A 21,759-nucleotide genomic window follows, 5' to 3' on the forward strand; every position below is an offset into this window, starting at 1 on the left:
TATCCATCAGCCATTTCCCTGTTTCCTGTCACTGGGGCAATTTTGGATCCACCACCTTCCCTGGCATCCCGTGAGATCTCACTTTTCCCTATGGTGCTGTGGCGTCTGAGTCAGTAAATGGTTTTAAGAGGGAGATGGATATATTTCTGATTTCAAAAACGGGTTAAAGGGATATGGGGAACAGGCAGGAAGGTGGATTTGAGGCCAGGACGAGATCAGACATGATCTGATTGAATGCCACAGCAGGCTCGAGGGGCTGAGTGGCCTACGTCTGCTCTTAATTCCTAGGGTCCTATGTTTCCTGACCAGTCTGCCACGTGGGACCTCGTCAAATGCCTTACTGAAAACCATGTAGACTACAGCCACTGTACTACCCGCGTCAATCCTCCTTGTTACTTCCTCAAAAAATTCTATTAAGTTAGTAACACACAATCTTCCCCTAACAAAAGCATGTTGACTATCCCTGATGAACCTGTGCCTTTCAAAGTGACAGCTTACCCTGTGTCTTAGAATTATTTTGAATAATTTTCCCACCATTGAAGCCAGAAAAACTGGCCTGAAAATCCGTTGCTACTGATGCGACCATCAATTCACTTCCACGAGGAGAAGTAAACCGTGGTTTTAATAAGCTTAGAACAGTGCCTGCCTGCGACTGGTACAATACTGGGAACCGCCTGCAGGTCAGCTGCTCTTTATACTTCCTTTCAAGGGGAGGAGCCATGGGCGGAGCCCGTACATGCCCCAACAAATCCCCCTGTGGGTGATGCCACACAATGGCCCATAGGTGGAGCCCACAGGGTTAACAACATAACACAACAGCAGAACATGATACAAATGCACTGGTGAATTATTAGCACGATACATTCACTACAGGTACCTCACCTGTATTTATCAAGGTTTGGAAAATGGCCTTCAGAGCATGTGCTATTTCCTCCCTGGCTTCCTCAAACAGCCTGAAATACAATCCATCTGCAAATTTCCTGATCATGCCTCCCACATTTAAGTCTAAATCATTCACCTATACAACAAACAGCAAAGACCCAACACTGAGCCCTGTGGTGATATAGTAATGCCCTATCAATTCCTGGCACAATTCTGAACCCCACAATCAAATCACCCTTAACCTTCTCGATTCCGGGGAATTCATGTAATCTCCTCATAATCAAACCCTTGAAGCTTTAGTAACATTCTGGTGAATCTGAGCTGTGCTCCTTCCAAAGCTGCCAACTCATCTTTTCTAAGATGTGCAGCCCAGAGTTGTACCCACGATGGAGATGTGGCTTATATTTACTAACTAGGTCGATACAACCAGAGTTTAACATAGTTGCAACAAAATATTCTCCCCATCATGTTATAGCTCACTAGATATAAAGGTGAACGTTCCATTGGTCTTTCTGATTATTTTTTTAAAAGCTGACCGCTACATATATATAGTCTTTTGCATAAGGACCTCTTTTTGGAACTTGCCTGCTCTCAGATTCTTACCACTGAAGTAATAATGTTCCCTTTGTCCGAAATGGATGTCCTCATTCTTACCCAGGTTGAACTCTATCTGCCACATTTTTTCTCACGTTCTATTTCACCGTATCTTTGTTGACCGACACACAAAGCGTGTCAGCTGGATCAATTGGGGATCGGTTATTAATCCCACCCAGTGATTGGTATTTTACTTTACAATAAAACCCAAGTAAAAGAATGCACTGCAGCTGAAAGAAACTATCCAGCGATGAAGCACTGAGCGGCTGGCAGCCGTGTCAATCAATTCTCGTGATGTCCACTCGAAAGGTATTTGCATTAGGCATAAATGAAGCCATTGTTTATTCATTGTTGGTGTTTGGAACAGAGTTAATGAACTTCCTGCCTTCTCCACAGTTCAATATTCTATTTTACAATCTCTGTCATATGAATGAGATGATCTACATTCTCTAGGGATAAATGTGATAATGTTTCTCCATCGTGAGGTACCACTATGACACCAGGCCAGATGGTGGGGGGTGAATGTAATGCGACATGAATTGAGGCATGGTTGAGGCTGTACTCATGTGTGCGGAACTTGGCTATCAGTCTCTGCTCGTCGATTCTGCGTTGTCGCGCATCCTGAAGGTCACCTTGGAGAACTCTTACCCGAAGATCAGAGGCTGAATGGCCTTGACTGCTGAAGTGTTCTTCGACGGGAAGGGAACATTCCTAGCCTGGCGATTGTCACGCGATGTCCATTCATCCGTTGTCGCAGTGTCTGCATGGTCTCGCCAATGTACCACGCCTCGGGACAGCTTCTCCAGCAGCGTACGAGGTAGACAACGTTGGCCGAGTCTCACAAGTATGTACCGTGTACCTGGTGGTGTTCTCACGTGTAATGGTGACACCCATGTCGATGACCTGGCACGTCTGACAGAGGTTGCCATGGCAGGGTTGTGTGGTGGCGTGGTCGCTGTTCTCCTGAAGACTGGGTAGTTTGCTGCAAACCATGGTCTGTTTGAGGTTGCGCAGTTGCTTGAAGGCAAGTAGTGGGGGTGTGATGATGACCTTGGAAGATGTTAGCCTTCATTGATGACGTGTTGAAGGCTGCGAAGAAGATGTTGTAATTTCTCCGCTCCAGGGAAGTACTGGATGACGAAAGGTACTCTGTCGGTTGTGTCCCGTGTTTGTCTTCTGAGAAGGTCAGTGTGGTTTTTTGCAGTGGCGCATTGGAACTGTCGATCGATGAGACAAGCGCCATATTCCGTTTGTACGAGGGCATCTTTCAGCGTCTGTAGATGTCTGTTACATTCCTCCTTGTGTGAGCAGATCCTGTGTCTACGGAGGGCTTGTCCATAGGGGATGGCTTCTTTAATATGTTTAGGGTGGAAGCTGGAGAAGTGGAGCACCGTGAGGTTATCCGTGGGTTTGTGGTAAAGCGAAGTGCTGAGGTGACCGTCCTTGATGGAGACGAGTGTGCCCAAGAATGCAACCGATTCTGGAGAGTAGTCCATGGTGAGTCTGATGGTGGGATGGAACTTGTTGATGTCATCGTGTAGTTGTTTCAGTGATTCTTCGCCGTGGGTCCAAAGGAAAGAAATGCCATTGAGGTATCTGGTGTATAACGTCGGTTGAAGGTCCTGTGCGGTGAGTAGGTCTTGTTCAAACTTGTGCATGAAGATGTTGGCGTATTGGGGTGCAAATTTGGTCCCCATGGCTGTTCCGTGTGTTTGAATGAAGAACTTGTTGTCGAAGGTGAAGACGTTGTGATCTAGGATGAAGCGGAGGAGTTGTAGAATTGCGTCTAGAGATTGGCAGTTGTCGGTGTTGAGTACTGAGGATGTGGCAGCAATGCTGTCGTCATGGAGGATGTTGGTGTAGAGTGCCGAGACGTCCTTTGTGACGAGAAATGTTCCTGGTTCAACTGGTCCCATGGGTGCTGAGTTTCTGTAAGAAGTCCGTTGTATCACAACAGAAACTGGGCGTACCTTGTATGATGGGTTTCAAGATGCCCTCGATCAGGCAGTGACTAGTGGAGTACTGAGAGGATCAGTGCTCAGACCCCAGCTATTCACAATATATATTAATGATTTAGATGAGGGATCAAAATGGCATATCTCCACATTTGCAGTTGACACCAAGTTGGATGGGAGGGTGAGCTGTGAGGAGGATGCAGAGATCCTTCAGGGCGATTTGGACAAGTTGAGTGAGTGGGTAAATGAATGGCAGATGCTGTATTATTTGGATAAATACAAGGTTATCCACTTTGGTAGCAAAAACAAGAAGGCAGATTGTTATCTGAATGGCCATAACTTAGGAGAGGGGAATGTGCAGCGGGACCTGGGTGTCCTCGTACACCAGTCACTGAAGGTAAGCGTGCAGATATAGCAGGCGGTAAAGAGGCAAATGGTATGTTAGCTTTCATTGGAGGATTCAAGTAATAATAATCTTTATTAGTGTCACAAGAAGGCTTACCATTAACACTGCAATAAAGTTACATTGAAAATCCCCTAGTCGCCACATTCCGGCGCCTGTTTGGGTACACCAGAGGGAGAATTCAGAATGTCCAATTCACCTAACAAGCCCGTCTTTCGGGACTTGTGGGAGGAAACCGGAGCACCCGGAGGAAACCCACGCAGGCATGGGAGGGAATGCAGCGAAGGTTTGCCAGACTGATTACTGGGATGGCAGGACTGACATAAGAGGAGAGATTGAATAGGTTAGAATGAGGGGGGATCTTTTATTTTGAAATAAATTTAGAGTACACAATTCACGTTTTTTTTTCCAATTAAGAGGCAATTTAGCGTGGCCAATCCACCTACCCTGCACACCTTTGAGTTGTGGGTTTGAGAATGTGCACACCCCACACGGGCAGTAACCCGGGGCCGGGATCAAACCCAGGTCCTCGGCGCTATGAGGCAGCAGTGCTAACCACTGCGCCCCCTGCTTCCCCCATGAGGGGGCATCTCATAGAAACCTATAAAATTCTAACAGGACTGGACAGGGTAAATGCAGGAAGGATGTTCCCGATGGTGGGGGTGTCCAGAACCAGGGGTCACAGTCTGAGGATACAGGGTAGACCATTTAGGACAGAGATGAGGAGAAACTTCTCCACCCAGATAGTGATGAGCCTGTGGAATTCACTACCACAGGAAGTAGCTGAGGCCAAAGCTTTGTATGGTTTCAAGAAGCAGTTAGATATAGGACTTAGGACGAAGATGATAAAGGGTATGGGGGAAAGCAGGGTGAGATTATTGAGTTGGATAATGAATGGTGGATAATGGAGGGCTGAATGACCTCCTCCTCCTATGTTTTCTACGTTTCTAAGTTAGAAATGGGTTCTTTCTTATATTTGTATTGAGAGAGAGAGAGAGAAAGAGAGAGAGAGAAAGAGAGAGAGTTCAAGGGACTGGTAGGATTGGTGATTTGTTGATTTCAAAACTGATGGAAAAGAACAACACAAAATATCCTGACACCATTCTGTGCCACTAGAGTGACCACTAACTAATGTCAGGCATACTGGACATCCCTGCTAACCCTCACACAGACACATGCACACTTTTATTCATTAAAACACAATACCACTCATAACCAACCAAGTGTCCTGGATTTTCACCAAGCTGCAGGCCATTAAAAATGTCAGGCACTGGTTCTGTAAGTCCCGCTCCCATTTCCGACAGATCCCATTTTTACCGGGAAGGGGAAGGGCGGGGCAGTGTGACTCAGACATGAGGGACACCCAAGCTCAGGAGGACCATCTGAACTTTGCGGCAGGCACAACCTCAGCCCTCACCCGCTTTTAAAGGATCGAGAAGTGATCTTATGGAAACATACTATCATGAGAGTGTCCCTTTAAGAAAGGTTATTATCTTATCACATGGCTTCAGTGATTTAATTTGTGTGGGTGGAGCTGGGCGGTGGCTCTGTGAGTTTTTACTTTCGCTTTGAGATTTGGGCTGGTTTGAACTGTAGTGATTGAAATAAGTGTATTTCTCTATCTTCATTTTTAAAGCTGTTCCAGACTGCTTGGTAATTCAAAAGAGATAATTGCTTTCTGGAAGGAATTCAAACCTGCTGTTTGAGAAGGGAGACAGAGTATCAATAACCAGTGAGAGTGCCGTGTGCTGGGCCACGTCTTTGAAAAGGGGTTTCTGGTTTTACTTGGATTTTGTTATTGAACTGGAACAGTTAAGGGGGAATTCATTAAGGGTTATACATAGATTACAGAAGCTGTGTGGGGTCTTTATGTTCGTAATTGATAAAAATTCTTACTGTGTGTGTTTATGCAAATGTTAACTGAATTTTTAGAATAAAGCTTGTTTTTTTTAAATTAAAAGTACCCACGAAGTCTGTTGAATAACACCTGAAATGCAGGCTCTTGTGTTCACCCTAGACAAATTCAACATGAAGGTTGTAGGTCAGGTGGACTCCATAATATACTTTGGAGTTGTTAAACCCTGGCCTTAACAAAATTGGGGTCTTGACAGTGTGGACACTGGGAGGCTGTTTCCACCGGCTGGGGAATCGAGTACATGGGGGTCACAGACTCAGGGTAAAGGGTTGATTGTTTCGGACTGAGACGAGGAGAAATGTCTTCACTCAGAGTCTTGTGAATCTTTGGAATTCTCCACCCCAGAGTGTTGCTGAATCTCCATCCTTGGACTTAATCAAGACCGAGATATTTTTAGTCTTTCAGGGAATCATGGGACACAGACAAAGAGCGGGAAAGTGAAACAGAAGCCTAACAACCACGATCATATCGAATGGCAGAGATGGTTCGAGAGGCCCTCTGGCCTACTTTGCTCCTATTCCTTATACTCTTATGTAGCAGGTGAAGAATTCTGTGGAGATGGTCGACAGCTTCAAATTGCTAGGTGTGTACATCACCAACAACAGCGCCTATATGTCCTCAGGAAACTAAGGAAATTCAGGATGTCCACATTGACTCTTACCAACTTTTACAGATGCACCATAGAAAGCATCCTATCGGGCTGCATCACAGACTGGTATGGCTACTGCTCAGCACAAGACCGCAAGTGAGTCGCGAACACAGCCCAGTCCATCACGCGAACCCGCCTCCCATCCATTGACTGTGTCTACACCTCCCGCTGCCTGGGGAAAGCGGGCAGTATAATCAAAGACCCCGCCCACCCAGGTTATTCTCTCTTCCAACCTCTTCCATTGGGCAGGAGATACAAAAGTCTGAGAACACTCACTGACAGATTCAAAAACGGCTTCTTCCCCGCTGTTACCAGACTCCTAAACGACCCTCTTATGGACTGACCTGATCTCTTTGCACATCTTACCGAGTAGGACTGTTGCAGCTGTATAGAACCTTAGTTAGGCCACACTTGGAGTATAGTGTTCAATTCTGGTCGCCACACTACCAGAAGGATGTGGAGGCTTTAGAGAGGGTGCAGAAGAGATTTACCAGAATGTTGCCTGGTATGGAGGGCATAAGCTATGAGGAGCGATTGAATAAACTCGATTTGTTCTCACTGGAACGAAGGAGGTTGAGGGGCGACCTGATAGAGGTCTACAAAATTATGAGGGGCATAGACAGAGTGGATAGTCAGAGGCTTTTCCCCAGGGTAGAGGGGTCAATTACGAGGGGGCATAGGTTTAAGGTGAGAGGGGCAAAGTTTAGAGTAGATGTACGAGGCAAGTTTTTTACGCAGAGGGTAGTGGGTGCCTGGAACTCACTACCGGAGGAGGTAGTGGAAGCAGGGACGATAGGGACATTTAACGGGCATCTTGACAAATATATGAATAGGATGGGAATAGAAGGATACGGACCCAGGAAGTGTAGAAGTTTGTAGTTTAGTCGGGCAGTATGGTCGGCACGGGCTTGGAGGGCCGAAGGGCCTGTTCCTGTGCTGTACATTTCTTTGTTCTTTGTTCTTTGACTACACTCCTGTATGCTTCACCTGATGCCTGTGTCTATGTATTTACATTGTGAATTTTATGTTTGCTCTTTGTATTTTCTTTTCATGTACGGAATGATCTGGCTGAACTGTACGCAGAGCAATACTTTTCGGGCAGCACGATGATGCAGTGGGTTAGCACTGCAGCCTCACGGCGCTGAGGTCCGAGGTTCGATCCCGGCTCTGGGTCACTGTCCATGTGGAGTTTGCACATTCTCCCCGTGTTTGCGTGGGTTTCGCCCCCACAACCCAAAGATGCGCAGGCTGGGTGGATTGAACACGCCAAATTGCTCCTTAATTGGAAAAATGAATTCAGTACTCTAAATTTATAAAAAGAAGGAAAAAAAAGAACGATACTTTGCACCGTACCACGGTACACGTGACCGTAAAAAAATCCAAACCAATCCAATCAAGTCACAATATAGGGTCATAACTGGATAGTTACTGTCACACTCTGTTAAAACTCAAATTGGAATTGGAAGTAACTATTACCAACATATCATAGTTCCGAGAAACGTTTGTACAAGACTGACTCTGTGGAAATTCCCTTAGTTTGTGAAGCAAAGGACTCATTTACATTTAACAACCAAGCTATTTTTTGAAATATTCCAGTAAGCCCTGATAGTGTTATAAGTAGTAGGTAGGGAATACAAGTGTATTTACCATAGACCTTCTCACTGCATTTCTCCTTCATGCTAATTTTCAAAGGGCTGAATTCTCCTGTGCTTGAAACCTTAGGTAATGTCACCTGTTGGGGGTTTAGAGGTTTAGAGTAAAAGATTTATTCTTAGAATCATAGAATTCCAGGACATGTCTATTCAGCCCATAATAACAGTGCCAGCTCGAAGGTAGAGACATTCCCTTTGAGAATGTATCCAATTCCCTTTTTGAAAGTAATTGGTCGGGATTCTCCGTCACCCGACGCCAAAATAGTGTTCGCCGATCGTGCGGAGAATGGGTTCCGATGCCGAAATTGGGGCCGGCGCCAGTTTGATGCCGGTTGGGCATGCTCCGCCCCCTCTGAAATGGAATCATCGTGATGATGGTTTGCAACGGCGTTGACACGTCAGCAGCCTGCCCACCCGCGATGCTCCGCCCCCGATATGACGGGTTCCCGACGACGTGTGGTCCCAACCGTGCGGGAACCCGGTGTGGCGGCTGCGGACTGTGTCCAGCGCCGCCACTCGGCCGGGATCCGTGACGCTGGCCGCGGGGCTTCTGCGAGGGCTGGCGGGACTGGTGGGGGGTGGCCGGGGGGGTGAGCTGTGGGGTGGCAGATGGCGGAGTTGGGTCGCGCGCACGGCCGGCGCCATGTTGTACGGCGCAACCGCTGCAGGTCGCCCAGATGTGCGCATGGGACCCGGCCATTCTCCGTCCCTTTCCGGCGGGCGTATCACTTGCCGCTGGTGCTAGCCCCTCACTGGTCCCCGAATCGGTGAGGGTTTCACTCCGATTTTTTGGTCGTAAAAGACCACACATGCTCCGCTGATGCCAGCACTTAGCCGCTGAAACGGAGAATCCAGCCCATTGAATCTGCTTCCACCGCCCTAACCATCCCCTCGTAACATTCAGTAGCATTACCATGACTGAATTCCCCATCATCAGAATCCAGCGAGTTATCACTGACCAGAAATTGAATTGAAGCAGCCATATAAATACCATGGTTACAAGAGTGGGTCTGAAGCTGGGAACTCTGTGGCAAGTAACTCACGTCCTTACTCCCCAAGCCTGTCCACCATCTGCAAGGCACAAGTCAGGAGTCTAATGGAATATTCCAACAACACTCAAGCTCAACACCATCCAGCAGTTGCTGTATTGGCATCTCACCCACCACATTCTACATTCACTCCCTCCTCCGCCGACAGACAGACACTAGGAGCAGTGTGAACCATCTATAAGGTGCACTCCAGCAGCCCCTTGGACAGCATCCCCCAAACCCGCAACCCCTACCACGTCAGAAGGACAAGGGCAACAGATGCACGGGAACACGAGCACTTTCTGACGTGCACAAGTGCGTTACCCACTGAGCCACAAAGGTGAGACTGTTTTCAGTAAAACTATAATTCAGTCATGACCATGTCTTCATTTTCGTATTGGGGAGGCTGTGTCATGGTGGCATTGTCACTGGACTAGTAAACCAGAGACTCGGAGTAATAATAATAACCTTTTATTGTCACAAGTATTTTAACATAGAATTTACAGTGCACGGGCCATTCGGCCCATCGAGTCTGCACCGGCTCTTGGAAAGAGCAGCCTACCCAAGGTCAACACTTCCACCCTATCCCCATAACCCCACCCAACACGAAGGGCAATTTTGGACACTAAGGGCAATTTATCACGGCCAATCCACCTAACCTGCACATCTTTGGACTGTGGGAGGAAACCGGGGCACCCGGAGGAAATCCACGCACACACGGGGAGGATGTGCAGACTCCGCACAGCCAGTGACCCAAGCCGGAATCGAACCTGTATGAAGTTACTGTGAAAAGCCCCCAGTCGCCACACTCTGTCGCCTGTTCGGTAAGCTGGTACGGGAATTGAACCCGCGCTGCTGGCCCTGTTCAAACCAGCTGTCTAGCACACTGAGCTAAACCAGAGTAATGCTCGGGGGTTCAAATCCCGTCGCTGCAGATAGTTAAAATTTGAATTCAATAAAAATCGGGAATTGAAAGTCTAATGATGACCATGAAACCATTGTCTTTTGTCGTAAAAATCCATCTGGTTCACTAATGTCCTTTAGGGAAGGAAATCTGCCGTCCTTACCCGGTCTGGCCTCCATGTGACTCCAGACCCCCAGCAACGTGATTGACTCTTAACTGCCCCTTCAAGGGTAATTAGGGATGGACAATAAACACTGGCCCACTCATGACACAGAAATAAATTTTTTTAAATAATATATTCACAGTACCCTATGCATCGGCTTCCAGTAGAGATCAAGATGCTTAAAAGTGTCAGGAACTCCTTCGGGATTTGGAAGCTCTTTCTCCATTTTCTGTTTCTCTTGTCTCGTCAGGACGCGGGCTTTGGGTCGTCGAATATCCCAGAACAATACAGAGCTGCAGAAAAGTGATGCCATAAGCATTTCGCAACACGTAAACACTGACCCGTGGAGAGGCCAGAATAATGGTAGGCGTGGGAACATGGAAAATTCATACTGCTAGAATGAGGGGCCAGCTTCCTCAGTGATACGAAAGGGACATTTACAAACACACAAAATAGGAGCTGGAGTTGGGCCAATCGGCTCCTCGAGCCTGCTCCTCCATTCCAGGTCAAGGCCGAGCTGCTTGTGTTTCGGGATCTATATTTCCACTGACATCCTTCGAGGAGAGATTGAGCGAATGGGTCCACTTTCTCTGGGGTTTCGAAGGAATTCATGTGGAATTCTTAAAGGAACTTGACTTAAAGACGTGGAGAGGCTTTTTCCCAGTGGTTAGGGAATCTATAACATGGGGGTCACACTCTCAGGATTAGGGATTGGATATTTAGAACTGAGTTGAGTTAGAAGGTCAGGCATGATCTTAATGACCTCGAGCTGGCTTAAGTGGTTATATATTCTTAATACTCTTAATTTTGGAAGAGTAGAAGAAAATATTTGTAACGCTATGCTTTAAATAGACAGGAAGCTGACCCTGGATGACAGGAATTGAGCCGCTCATAATTTCCAAATTTGATTTATTGCTTTCGGGGGAACATTATTTTACTGATTTATTGAACCACTGTTAAATGGCCTCTGACTGGCCCTGTGCTCACTTTCTGGGTGTAAAACATCCTCCCCCCCAATGCTCCAAAATGGTGGGGAGCAAACACTTCATATTTCTGGCTGAGAGACTGTAATCCACCTTAGCTAAAAGGTTGGGGGGGGGGGGGGGGGGGGGGGGTAACCGGCTCACCATCCCGACGTTTATTGCTTTAAGGAAAGACGCCAGTTCCTTTCTCAAGTCCAGGCTTAGAGAGCTATTGGTCAATCAGATTGGCTGGCAACTGGAGTCCCCGCAGCGCCAGTCAGGAGCAGAGGCCGCTGCTGGTACTACAGGCAGTCCCAACACACCTGGCCCAGGAAAGCTCTGGGTGAGGGAGAGGAGCAGGGGTCTGGAATCAAGAGGCCGGGGATGAGGGCTGAAGAAGGAAGGTGCCTCCGCTGAGCACAGGAGAGCTCCAAAGGAGCTATACCTGACGCGACCATCAATTCACACGAGGCGGAGAGTTGAAGTGAACTGTGGTTTTAATCAACTAGAACTGTGCCTGCCTGGGACTGCTCTGTACTGAGTGCCGCCTACAGGCTGCAGATCTATATACCTCCCCTGAGGGGGCGGAGCCCACAAGGGCACCAACATAATACAATGTAATGTAATACAATGGTGAATGGGAGCAGTAATACATTCACCATAATACCAAAGCTGTCAGGCTTCCCACATGGCCTAGCACCCCACCCCCACCCCCACCCTCACCATTAGCAAAATGGCAGCAGGAGGCATGATGATAGCCTTGAGTAGCCATTAGCTTATGGGAATAAATAGGAAGAGCTTGTCTCCTCCGCCCCCCTAAAATATCAGACAAATGGGCTGCTGGAATGTCTCCCGGCCTTCAACCCCACCAGCAGGGAATGCAAAATCCAGCTTTTTGTGTGATGGAAATTGCAGATGAGAAATAGGAGGGGGGTAAGGTTAGAACCTTGAGGGAGACCCAGAGCTAATGGTTCAATGAGGGTTCAGTGTAGGTAATTCTCGATCTATGGTTGGATAGATGAGAATAGGGCCAGGTGAGAGATGTCTCATCCAACTCGGTAAGAGTGGAGAGGTGATGAAGGAGAATGGAGTGGTCAGCCATGTTAAAGACTGCGGACAGGTCGAGGAGTGTAACAGCTAGCCCCTTTAAAGGATGCTCTCTGAGAAGTAGTCATGTAACCCGCTAGTCCAATCAGGGACGGAGTTGTGATTCAATTGGGATGTGTTGTGTCCCAATAGTAGGACCCGAGAGCGGAGTATGGAGAGGCCGTTTTATGCAGTATAGTTGTAATAATTGTGTTTTCTAAGTTAACTGGTGGAGCCAATTCTTGAAGTTATTACATTGGCGACAAGGTAAAGACCAGAGACTCAGATTGCAAAGAATTAATGGAGAAACATCAGATTGCAAAGAGATGCAGAACAAGTTCCGACAAGTCCAGCCTGCAAGGAAGCGAACAGTCAAAGTGCCTCTTTTCAGAAAACTAGAGCCGTTCGATCCTGCTGCAGAGGATTGGGTACAGTATAGAGTCATAGAGGTTTACACCATGGAAACAGGCCCTTCGGCCCAACTTGTCCATGCTGGCCAGTTTTTATTCCACCCAGTTTTTACCACTAAGCTAGTCCCAATTGCCTGCATTTGGCCCATATCCCAGTATGTGGAACACTTAAAATTATTTTTCAGTGTGAATGAAATAGAGGGGGAGAAGAAGCAGAGAGTAATTTTGTAAAGCATGTAGGGCACAGACCTATAGTCTGATTCGAAGCTTAACATTACTGGATGCCCCCGATACCAATACATCTGCAGAGATCGCAGAGTTACTCAAAGGGCACGACCATCCCAAGCCCCCAGTACTTTTACAGCATGCAACCGGGAGAGCCCCAGGAGAAATCATTGCTGCCTTCATGGTGATGCTGAAGAAGATTGCTGAAGAAGAATGCAGAGCATTGCGATTTTGTCACTGCATGAAGTGAGATGCGAAGAGATCGGTTACTATACATACACATATAAGATCGGAGCAGGAGGAGGCCTTTTGGCCCTTCGAGCCTGCTCCGCCATTCATCACGATCATGGCTGATCATCCAACTCAATAGCCTAATCCTGCTTTCTCCCCATAGCCTTTGATTCCATTCTCCCCAAGTGCTCTATCCAGTCTCATCTTGAATATATTCAAAGTTTTAGCATCAACTACTTCCTGTGGGAATGAATTCCACAGGCTCACCACTCTTTGTGTCAAGAAATGTCTCCTCATCTCTGTCCGAATGGTTTACCCTGAATCCTCAGGCTATGACCCCTGGTTCTGCACACACCAACAATTGATATCATCTTCCCTGCATCTACCCTGTCTAGCCCCGTTAAAATGTTATAAGTCTCTATGAGATCCCCCCTCATTCTTCTGAACTCCAGCGTCAACAATCCCAACCTAGTCAATCTCTCCTTATATGACAGTCCCGCCATCCCTGGAATCAGTCTGGTAAACCTTCATTGCATTGTGTGATGTTAACGATGAAGCCATAGAAAATAATCTTAGGGCAGAACTGGACGTAGGTTTTTTAAAAAGTACTGGCGATTGCTTTGTGGTAAACCACTGTTGCACCTATATTACGTGATGTACGGTAGGACCTGTACTACAGGTTCGCCGGTAGTCCCTGCCTGCTGGCTCCACCCAGTAGGCAGAGTATAAATATGCGTGTCCTCCATTCAGCAGCCATTTCGCCAGCTGCTGTGGGAGGCCACACATCTTAGAGCAATAAAGCCTCAGTTGTATCCAACTCTAGACTTTGTTCAATTGATTGTGCATCAATTTATTGCTCTAAGATTTTCTAAAAGATGGACCTCCGAAACAAACCAGATCGCCTGCAGCTGGATCCGCAATCAAGCGACGCCAAAAAGGACTTTAATCACTGGCTAGCTTGCTTCGAGGCGTACATCAACTCAGCGACCACCCCTTTTCCGGAGGCTCAGAAGATACAGATCCTGTACTCGAGGTTGAGCTCCAACGTGTTTCCGCTGATCCAGGACGCCCCGAACTACGCCGACGCCATGGCGCTTCTCAAAGAAAACTACGCACAGAAGACGAACACGCTCTTCGCCAGGCACGTACTCGCCACTCGCTCTCAACTCCCTGGTGAGTCCATAGAAGACTTCTGGCAGACCCGAATCCCACTCGTCCGGGACTGTGACTGTTAGGCCGTTACGGCCAGTGAACCTCCTTATGCGGGACGCGTTCATTACGGGGATTGGGTCGGACCTCATACGCCAAAGACTGTTAGAAGGGACCACGCTCGATCTAGCTGAGACAAAGAAGCTAGCGCTCTCCATGACGGTCGCCTCGCGCAACAGTCAGGCCTACACCCCCAGCCGCGCGGCCCACCCCTCCTACGCATCGTGGACCCCACAGACAGCCACCCCAGCGGGGGCCTTACCCAGCCAGTACGCCTGCGCCACACGCCAGCCCGCGCACCCCCGATGTTACCTCTGCGGCCAGCAGAAGCACCCGCGCCAACGCTGCCCGGCCCGCGCGGCCCTTTGCAAGGCTTGCGGCAAAAAGGGCCACTTCGCCGCGGTGTGCCAGGCCCGCGCAGTCGCCGCTATCGCTCCCACCCCCCTAGTCTACACACAATGGGCGCCGCCATCTTCACCTCCCGGGGCCACACGCGACCAGAGGGCGCCGCCATCTTCTCCCCCTCAGTCCACGTGCGGCCCATGGGCGCCGTCAGCTTGTCCCTCGCAGGATCTTCAGGCGCCGCCATCTTGTCTCCCCCACGGGGCATGGACACTGACAGCATTCCAGGACATGGCCCCCCAGGCTCCCCATCATCCGACACCAGCGACAACCGACCACGACTCGCCTCACTGACGATCGAGCAGTCTCGTACGCACAACCTGGCCACCGCATCGACCAGTGTGAAAATCAACGGCCACGTGACCTCTTGCCTGCTGGACTCCGGGAGCACCGAAAGCTTCATACACCCAGATACGGTAAAGCGCTGCTCCCTCGCGGTACACCCAGCCAACCAAAGAATCTCCCTGGCCTCCAGATCCCATTCCGTCACGATCCGGGGGTACTGTATGGTCACACCCACGGTCCAGGGCATAGAATTCGGCGGCTTCCGCCTCTACGTCCTCCCTAACCTCTGCGCTGCTCTACTACTCGGCCTGGACTTCCAGTGTAACCTCCAGAGCCTAACCCTCAAATTCAGCGGGCCCCTACCACCCCTCACTGTGTGCGGCCTCGCGACCCGAAAGGTCGATCCACCTTCCCTCTTCGCCAATCTAACCCCGGATTGCAAACCCGTCGCCACCAGGAGCAGACGGTACAGCACCCAGGACGGGACCTTCATCAGGTCCGAGGTCCAGCGGCTGCTTCGGGAGGGCATCATCGAGGCCGGCAACAGCCCCTGGAGAGCCCAAGTGGTAGTCGTTAAAACTGGGGAGAAACACAGGATGGTCGTGGACTACAGCCAGACCATCAATCGGTACACGCAGCTCGACACGTACCCCCTCCCACGCATATCTGATATGGTCAATCAGATTGCGCAGTACCGGGTCTTCTCAATGGTAGATCTCAAATCCCCCTACCACCAGCTCCCCATTCGTACATCAGACCGCCCATACACTGCTTTCGAGGCGGACAGTCATCTCTATCACTTCCTCAGGGTTCCCTTCGGCGTCACTAACGGGGTCTCGGTCTTCCAAAGGGAGATGGACCGAATGGTCGACCGGTACGGTTTGCGGGCCACCTTCCCGTACCGAGACAACGTCACCATCTGCGGCCATGACCAGCAGGACCACGGTGCCAACCTTGCCAAATTTCTCCACACCGCCATTCTCCTCAACCTTACCTACAACAAGGAGAAGTGCGTATTTAGCACGACCCGCTTAGCCATACTTGGCTATGTGGTCCATAATAGAGTTCTGGGGCCCGATCCCGACCGCATGCGCCCCCTCATGGAGCTCCCCCTCCCCCACTGCCCCAAGGCCCTCAAACGCTGCCTGGGGTTCTTCTCGTATTACGCCCAGTGGGCCCCAAACTATGCGGACAAGGCCTGCCCACTCATACAGTCCACACACTTTCCCCTGGCGGCCGAGGCAGAACAGGCCTTCGCCCATATCAGAGCCGATATCGCCAAGGCCAGGATGCACGCAGTAGACGAGACACTGCCCTTTCAAGTAGAGAGCGACGCATCGGACGTCGCCCTAGCCGCCACCCTCAATCAGGCAGGCAGACCCGTGTCATTCCTTTCCTGCACCCTTCATGCCTCAGAAATTCGGCACTCCTCCGTCGAAAAAGAAGCCCAAGCTATTGTTGAAGCTGTGCGGCATTGGAGGCATTATCTGGCCGGTAAGAGATTCACCCTCCTCTCTGACCAACGGTCGGTAGCCTTCATGTTCAATAGCACACAGCGGGGCAAGATCAAAAACGATAAAATCTTGAGGTGGAGGATCGAGCTCTCCACCTATAATTACGAGATTTTGTATCGCCCCGGCAAACCCAACGAGCCCCCAGACACCCTATCACGAGGTACATGTGCCAGCGCACAAGTAGACCGACTCCGGACCCTGCACGACAGCCTTTGTCACCCGGGAGTCACACGGTTGTACCATTTTGTCAAGGCTCGCAACCTGCCCTACTCCATCAAGGAAGTGCGGACAATCACCAGGGACTGCCAGGTCTGTGCAGAATGCAAGCTGCACTTCTACCGGCCGGACCGTGTGTGCCTGGTGAAGGCCTCCCGCCCCTTTGAACGTCTCAGCGTGGATTTCAAAGGGCCCCTCCCCTCCACTGACCGAAACACGTATATTCTCAGTGTGGTCGATGAGTACTCCAGATTCCCCTTCGCCATCCCATGCCCCGATATGATGTCTGCCACCGTCATCAAAGCCCTAAACACTATCTTCGCTCTGTTCGGTTTCCCCGCCTACATCCACAGTGACAGGGGATCCTCATTCATGAGTGATGAGCTGCGTCAGTTCCTGCTCAGCAGGGGTATCGCCTTCAGCAGAACGACCGGCTATAATCCCCGGGGAAACGGGCAGGTAGAGAAGGAGAACGGGATGGTATGGAGGGCGGTCCAACTGGCCCTCTGGTCCAGGAACCTCCCAGCCTCTCACTGGCAGGAGGTCCTCCCTGATGCACTCCACTCCATTCGGTCACTGCTGTGCACCGCTACTAATAACACACCCCATGAACGTCTTTTTGCCTTCCCCAGGAAGTCCACATCCGGAGTGTCGCTCCCGACTTGGCTCGCGGCTCTAGGACCAGTCCTGCTCCGTAGGCACGTCCGACTCCACGAGCCGGACCCGTTGGTGGAGAGGGTGCAATTGCTCCATGCAAACCCCCAGTATGCCTACGCGGCGTACCCCGATGGCCGCCAGGATACTGTCTCCCTCAGGGACCTGGCACCAGCAGGTTCCAGACACACACAGACCCCTCCGGCCCGGCGCCACCCTCCCGTCCCCGGCGCTCCCAGCATTAACCCCACCAGGACCATCCGTCCTTCCCCTGCCCACGCCCGAGGATGAAGAGGATTTTGGCACACTCCCGGAGTCACCGAACATCAGGCCAGCATCGACATCGTCGTCACCGCTACGTCACTCCCAGCGAAACATCAAGGCACCAGACCGGTTAAATCTCTAACTGGTCCACCGGACTTCAAAAGACATTTTTTTTCTGCTCAAATACCGTAAATATAAATTCATTGTTATATATAGTTCTCCACCACCCCCGCCTGACTCAATTTTAACAGGGGGTGAATGTGGTAAACCACTTTTGCACCTGTATTAGGTGATGTAAGGTAGGACCTGTACTACAGGTTCGCCGGTAGTCCCTGCCTGCTGGCTCCGCCCAGTAGGCGGAGTATAAATATGCGTGTCCTCCATTCAGCAGCCATTTCGCCAGCTGCTGTGGGAGGCCACACATCTTAGAGCAATAAAGCCTCAGTTGTATCCAACTCTAGTCTTTGTTCAATTGAGCGTGCCTCATGCTTTAGCCATACAGCATGGAAAAGGGTGCCGAGCAGTAACACAGCACTTTGCGCAGCACATTATGCCGGTTAGGGTGTGAAGTCAGAAGCAGCAGTGGCGCCAGCAGTGAAGGCGCTGGTCCAAGCAAGGAAATTAATATGGGAAATGGAAGAGCCAGCTGATATGGAAGATTAAATCCACAGAGTGTTACAGGTGTGGGGGAAGCCACCCCCCCAGGCGTATGCAGATTTAAGGAAGCTGAATGCTTCAGATGTTGGGAAAAAAAGACATTTGCGATACAAGTGCAAGAATTGTTTTTTAAAAATTTAGAGCGCCCAAATCATTTTCTCCAATTAAGGGGCAATTTAGCGTGGCCAATCCACCTACCCTGCACATCTCTGGGTTGTGGGGGCGAAACCCACGCCAACACGGGGAGAATGTGCAAACTCCACACGGACAGTGACCCAGAGCCGGGATCGAACCTGGGACCTCGGCGCCGTGAGGCAGCAGTGCTAACCACTGCGCCACCGTGCTGCCCCCTAAGTGCAAGAATAACCAGAGCCTGCCTAGCACTAGTAAGTCAATCAGTACAGCACTGGTATACTGTATTGAAGATGGTCCTGAGACGGAGTGGAAAGTTAATAATATAAAAGTGGGCAAAGTGGCCCCGAACATAGTAGAATTAATAATAATATTTATTGTCACGAGTAGGCTTACATTTACACTGCATTGAAGTTACTGTGAAAAGCCCATGGTCGCCACACTCCGGCACCTGTTCAGGTACACAGCTGGGACGGGAATTGAACCCACATGCTGGCCTTGTTCTGCATCACAAACCAGCTGTATAGTCCATTGAGCTAAAACATTTAGTGGTAAACAGACGGGCATTATGGATGGAAGTGGACACTGGGGCCTCAGCCACCGTGGTGGTGGGAGCAGACCTACCAGTACCTTCAAGAAGGGGTCCACCCCAGGGTGAACAACACTGGGACAAACTGACAACATATATGGGAGAGGCCATGAAGCTAGCCATGAAGGGGCAGCACGGTAGCATAGTGGTCAGCACAATTGCTTCACAGCTCCAGGGTCCCAGGTTCAATGCCCGGCTTGGGTCGCTGTCTGTGCGGAGTCTGTACATCCTCCCCGTGTGTGCGTGGGTTTCCTCCGGGTGCTCCGGTTTCCTCCCACAGTGCAAAGATGTGCAGGTGAGGTGGATTGGCCGTGATAAACTGCCCTTAGTGTCCAAAAAGGGTAAGTGGGGGTTGCTGGGTTACGGGGATAGGGTGGATACATGGGCTTGAGTAGGGTGGTCTTTGAAAGGGCCGGTGCAGACTCGATGGGCCGAATGTCCTCCTTCTGCACTGTAAATTCTATGATTCTATGATGATGATAATAGGTACAAAGATGACCCCAGTGAGTTATCAATAGCAATCCATTCAGTCGCCTTGAGTCGTGGGGGCTGGTCAGAGACAAAGCTTAATGAGGCGTGACTGGCTCCAGGAGATCAAATTAAACTGGCTAGAGATTTTTAACATCAAAGAAGGGTGCCCTCACTTGATCATCAGCAAATACCAAGATGTTTTCCAGAAAGAACTGGGAAAAATGAAAGGAGTGAACCAGGAAGGCAGTCCAGGATTTCTCAGGGCTATACCTGTGCTGTATGCATGATTGGAGAAGGTTGAAACAGAGTAGAAAAGGCTGGAAGACCTAGACATCATTCAACCAGTGCAATTTGCAGAATGGGCAGCACCCACTATGCCAGTAGTGAAACCGGATAAAACCATTCACATCTGTGGCGATTACAAACTGACGGTGAACCAAGCTGCGAAGTTGGACAAGTAGCCCAATCCCAAAATTGAAGATCTGTATGCGAAACTGGCAGAGGGTTAAATGTTCACCAAGTTAGATTGAGTCATATCAATCAGCAGCTGGAGCTGGATGATGCCTCGAGGGAATATATGAACATAAGCCCCCACAAGGCGTTGTACCAGTACAGATGCTTGCCCTTTTGGAGTTTCATCAATGTGTGCTACATTCCAGATATCCATAGAGACTTTACTGCATGGCTGCTGGGTGTCGTTGTGCACTTGGACGATGTACTAGTAACAGGACCTACAGAAGAAGAACACTTGTCGAATTTGGAGGAAGTGTTAAGGAGATACCAGGAAGCAGGGGTGGACCTGAGAGAGAGAAGTGCACCTTGCAGGCCAATGAGGTCGCCTACCTGGGTTATTGGGTGGATGTACAGGGGTTCCACCCCATGGAGGATAAGGTGACAGCATTAAAGGAGCCACCGGCCCCTCGTATTACCTTAGAACTGAAATCCTTTCTGGGGATGGTTAACTATTGTGGGAGTTCCTCCCAAACCTGTCGATGATGATGTTAGCTCCACTGCATGTATTATTAAAGAAACATCTGGGTGTGGAAGGCACCACATTTTGACCAGGTGGTCACAGAGACATTTGACCAGGTCAAGCAGGTGGGGCGGTCATTGTGTTTACTTGTGCACTTCGGCCCCATGATAAGATAATACTAACATGTGATGCATCCCCATTTAAAGTTAAGGATGTTTTATCGCTCAGAATGGATGATGAGACGGGGAGACCTGTGGGATATGCATCGAGAAGCCTTACAGACACAGGAAAGAACTATTCACAAATCAAGCGAGGGGGCCTGGATGTGTGACATCGAAACATTCCACCAAAATCTATGCGGGAGACATTTCACTTTAGTGACAGACGACAAGCCATTGTTGGGCTTATTTAAGGAAGATAAGGCAGTTCCAACAATAGCTTCGACCCAGATACAGGGTTGGTGATGTTCTTGTTGGCTTCTGAACATCAGCCAGGGACACAAATAACCAATTCAGATGCCATGAGTCATATTCCTTTGCCAGAGATGAGTGCACCCCACACACCACCAGAAGAGATAAGAATGGCCATGGATTTTTTATTATCACAGAATTTACAGTGCAGAAGGAGGCCATTCGGCCCATCGAGTCTGCACCGGCTCTTGGAACGAGCACCCTACCCAAGGTCAACACCTCCACCCTATCCCCATAACCCAGAAACCCTGCCCAACACTAAGGGCAATTTTGGACACTATGGGCAATTTATCACGGCCAATCCACCTAACCCGCACATCTTTGGACTGTGGGAGGAAACCGGAGCACCCGGAGGAAACCCACGCACACACGGGGAGGACGTGCAGACTCCGCACAGACAGTGACCTAAGCCGGAATCGAACCTGGGACCCTGGAGCTGTGAAGCAATTGTGCTATCCACAATGCTACCGTGCTGCCCCTATTTTCAGGACACTTTGCCAGTGCCGGCTCAACAGATTAAGTACTGGACAAACAGAGACCCACTGTCTCGAAGGTGAAACTGAAGATATTGTATGGATGGCGGAATGAGCGATCTTCAGAGGAAGTGAAGCCTCATCAGATCAGGAAAGATAATCTCAGCTGTGAGGGTGGTGTTGGCCTCAGGGGAGCGAGAGTGGTCATTCCTGAGCTAGGAAGGGAACTATTACTGGAAGAGATACATAGTGCCCATCCAGTTGTGCCTAAATTGAAGATGCTAACGGGAAGTTATGTGTGGTGGCTTGGCACCTACTCTGCAATTGAAAGAATGGCAAAGTACTCCAATCAGTGCAAATTCCGTAAGAAGTTATCTGCCGTAGCTCCCTT

At 49.6% G+C, this 21,759-nt stretch overlaps 1 protein-coding gene across 1 annotated transcript in view; it reads right to left on the reverse strand.

The window, feature by feature from the left end:
- Nucleotides 1-21,759, reverse strand: part of dnai3 (dynein axonemal intermediate chain 3) — a 142,338-nt gene that overhangs the window by 35,149 nt on the left and 85,430 nt on the right. Inside the window, exons 14-15 of the mRNA XM_072510314.1 lie at nt 10,291-10,438; nt 8,046-8,130 (exon numbers count right to left, since the gene is read on the reverse strand). Of these exons, the coding sequence (XP_072366415.1) occupies nt 8,046-8,130; nt 10,291-10,438 (233 nt within the window). The remainder of the gene's footprint in view (nt 1-8,045; nt 8,131-10,290; nt 10,439-21,759) is intronic.

This window comes from Scyliorhinus torazame, chromosome 7 (assembly GCF_047496885.1).
Source record: "Scyliorhinus torazame isolate Kashiwa2021f chromosome 7, sScyTor2.1, whole genome shotgun sequence".
In the NCBI taxonomy this organism is placed as follows: domain Eukaryota; kingdom Metazoa; phylum Chordata; class Chondrichthyes; order Carcharhiniformes; family Scyliorhinidae; genus Scyliorhinus; species Scyliorhinus torazame.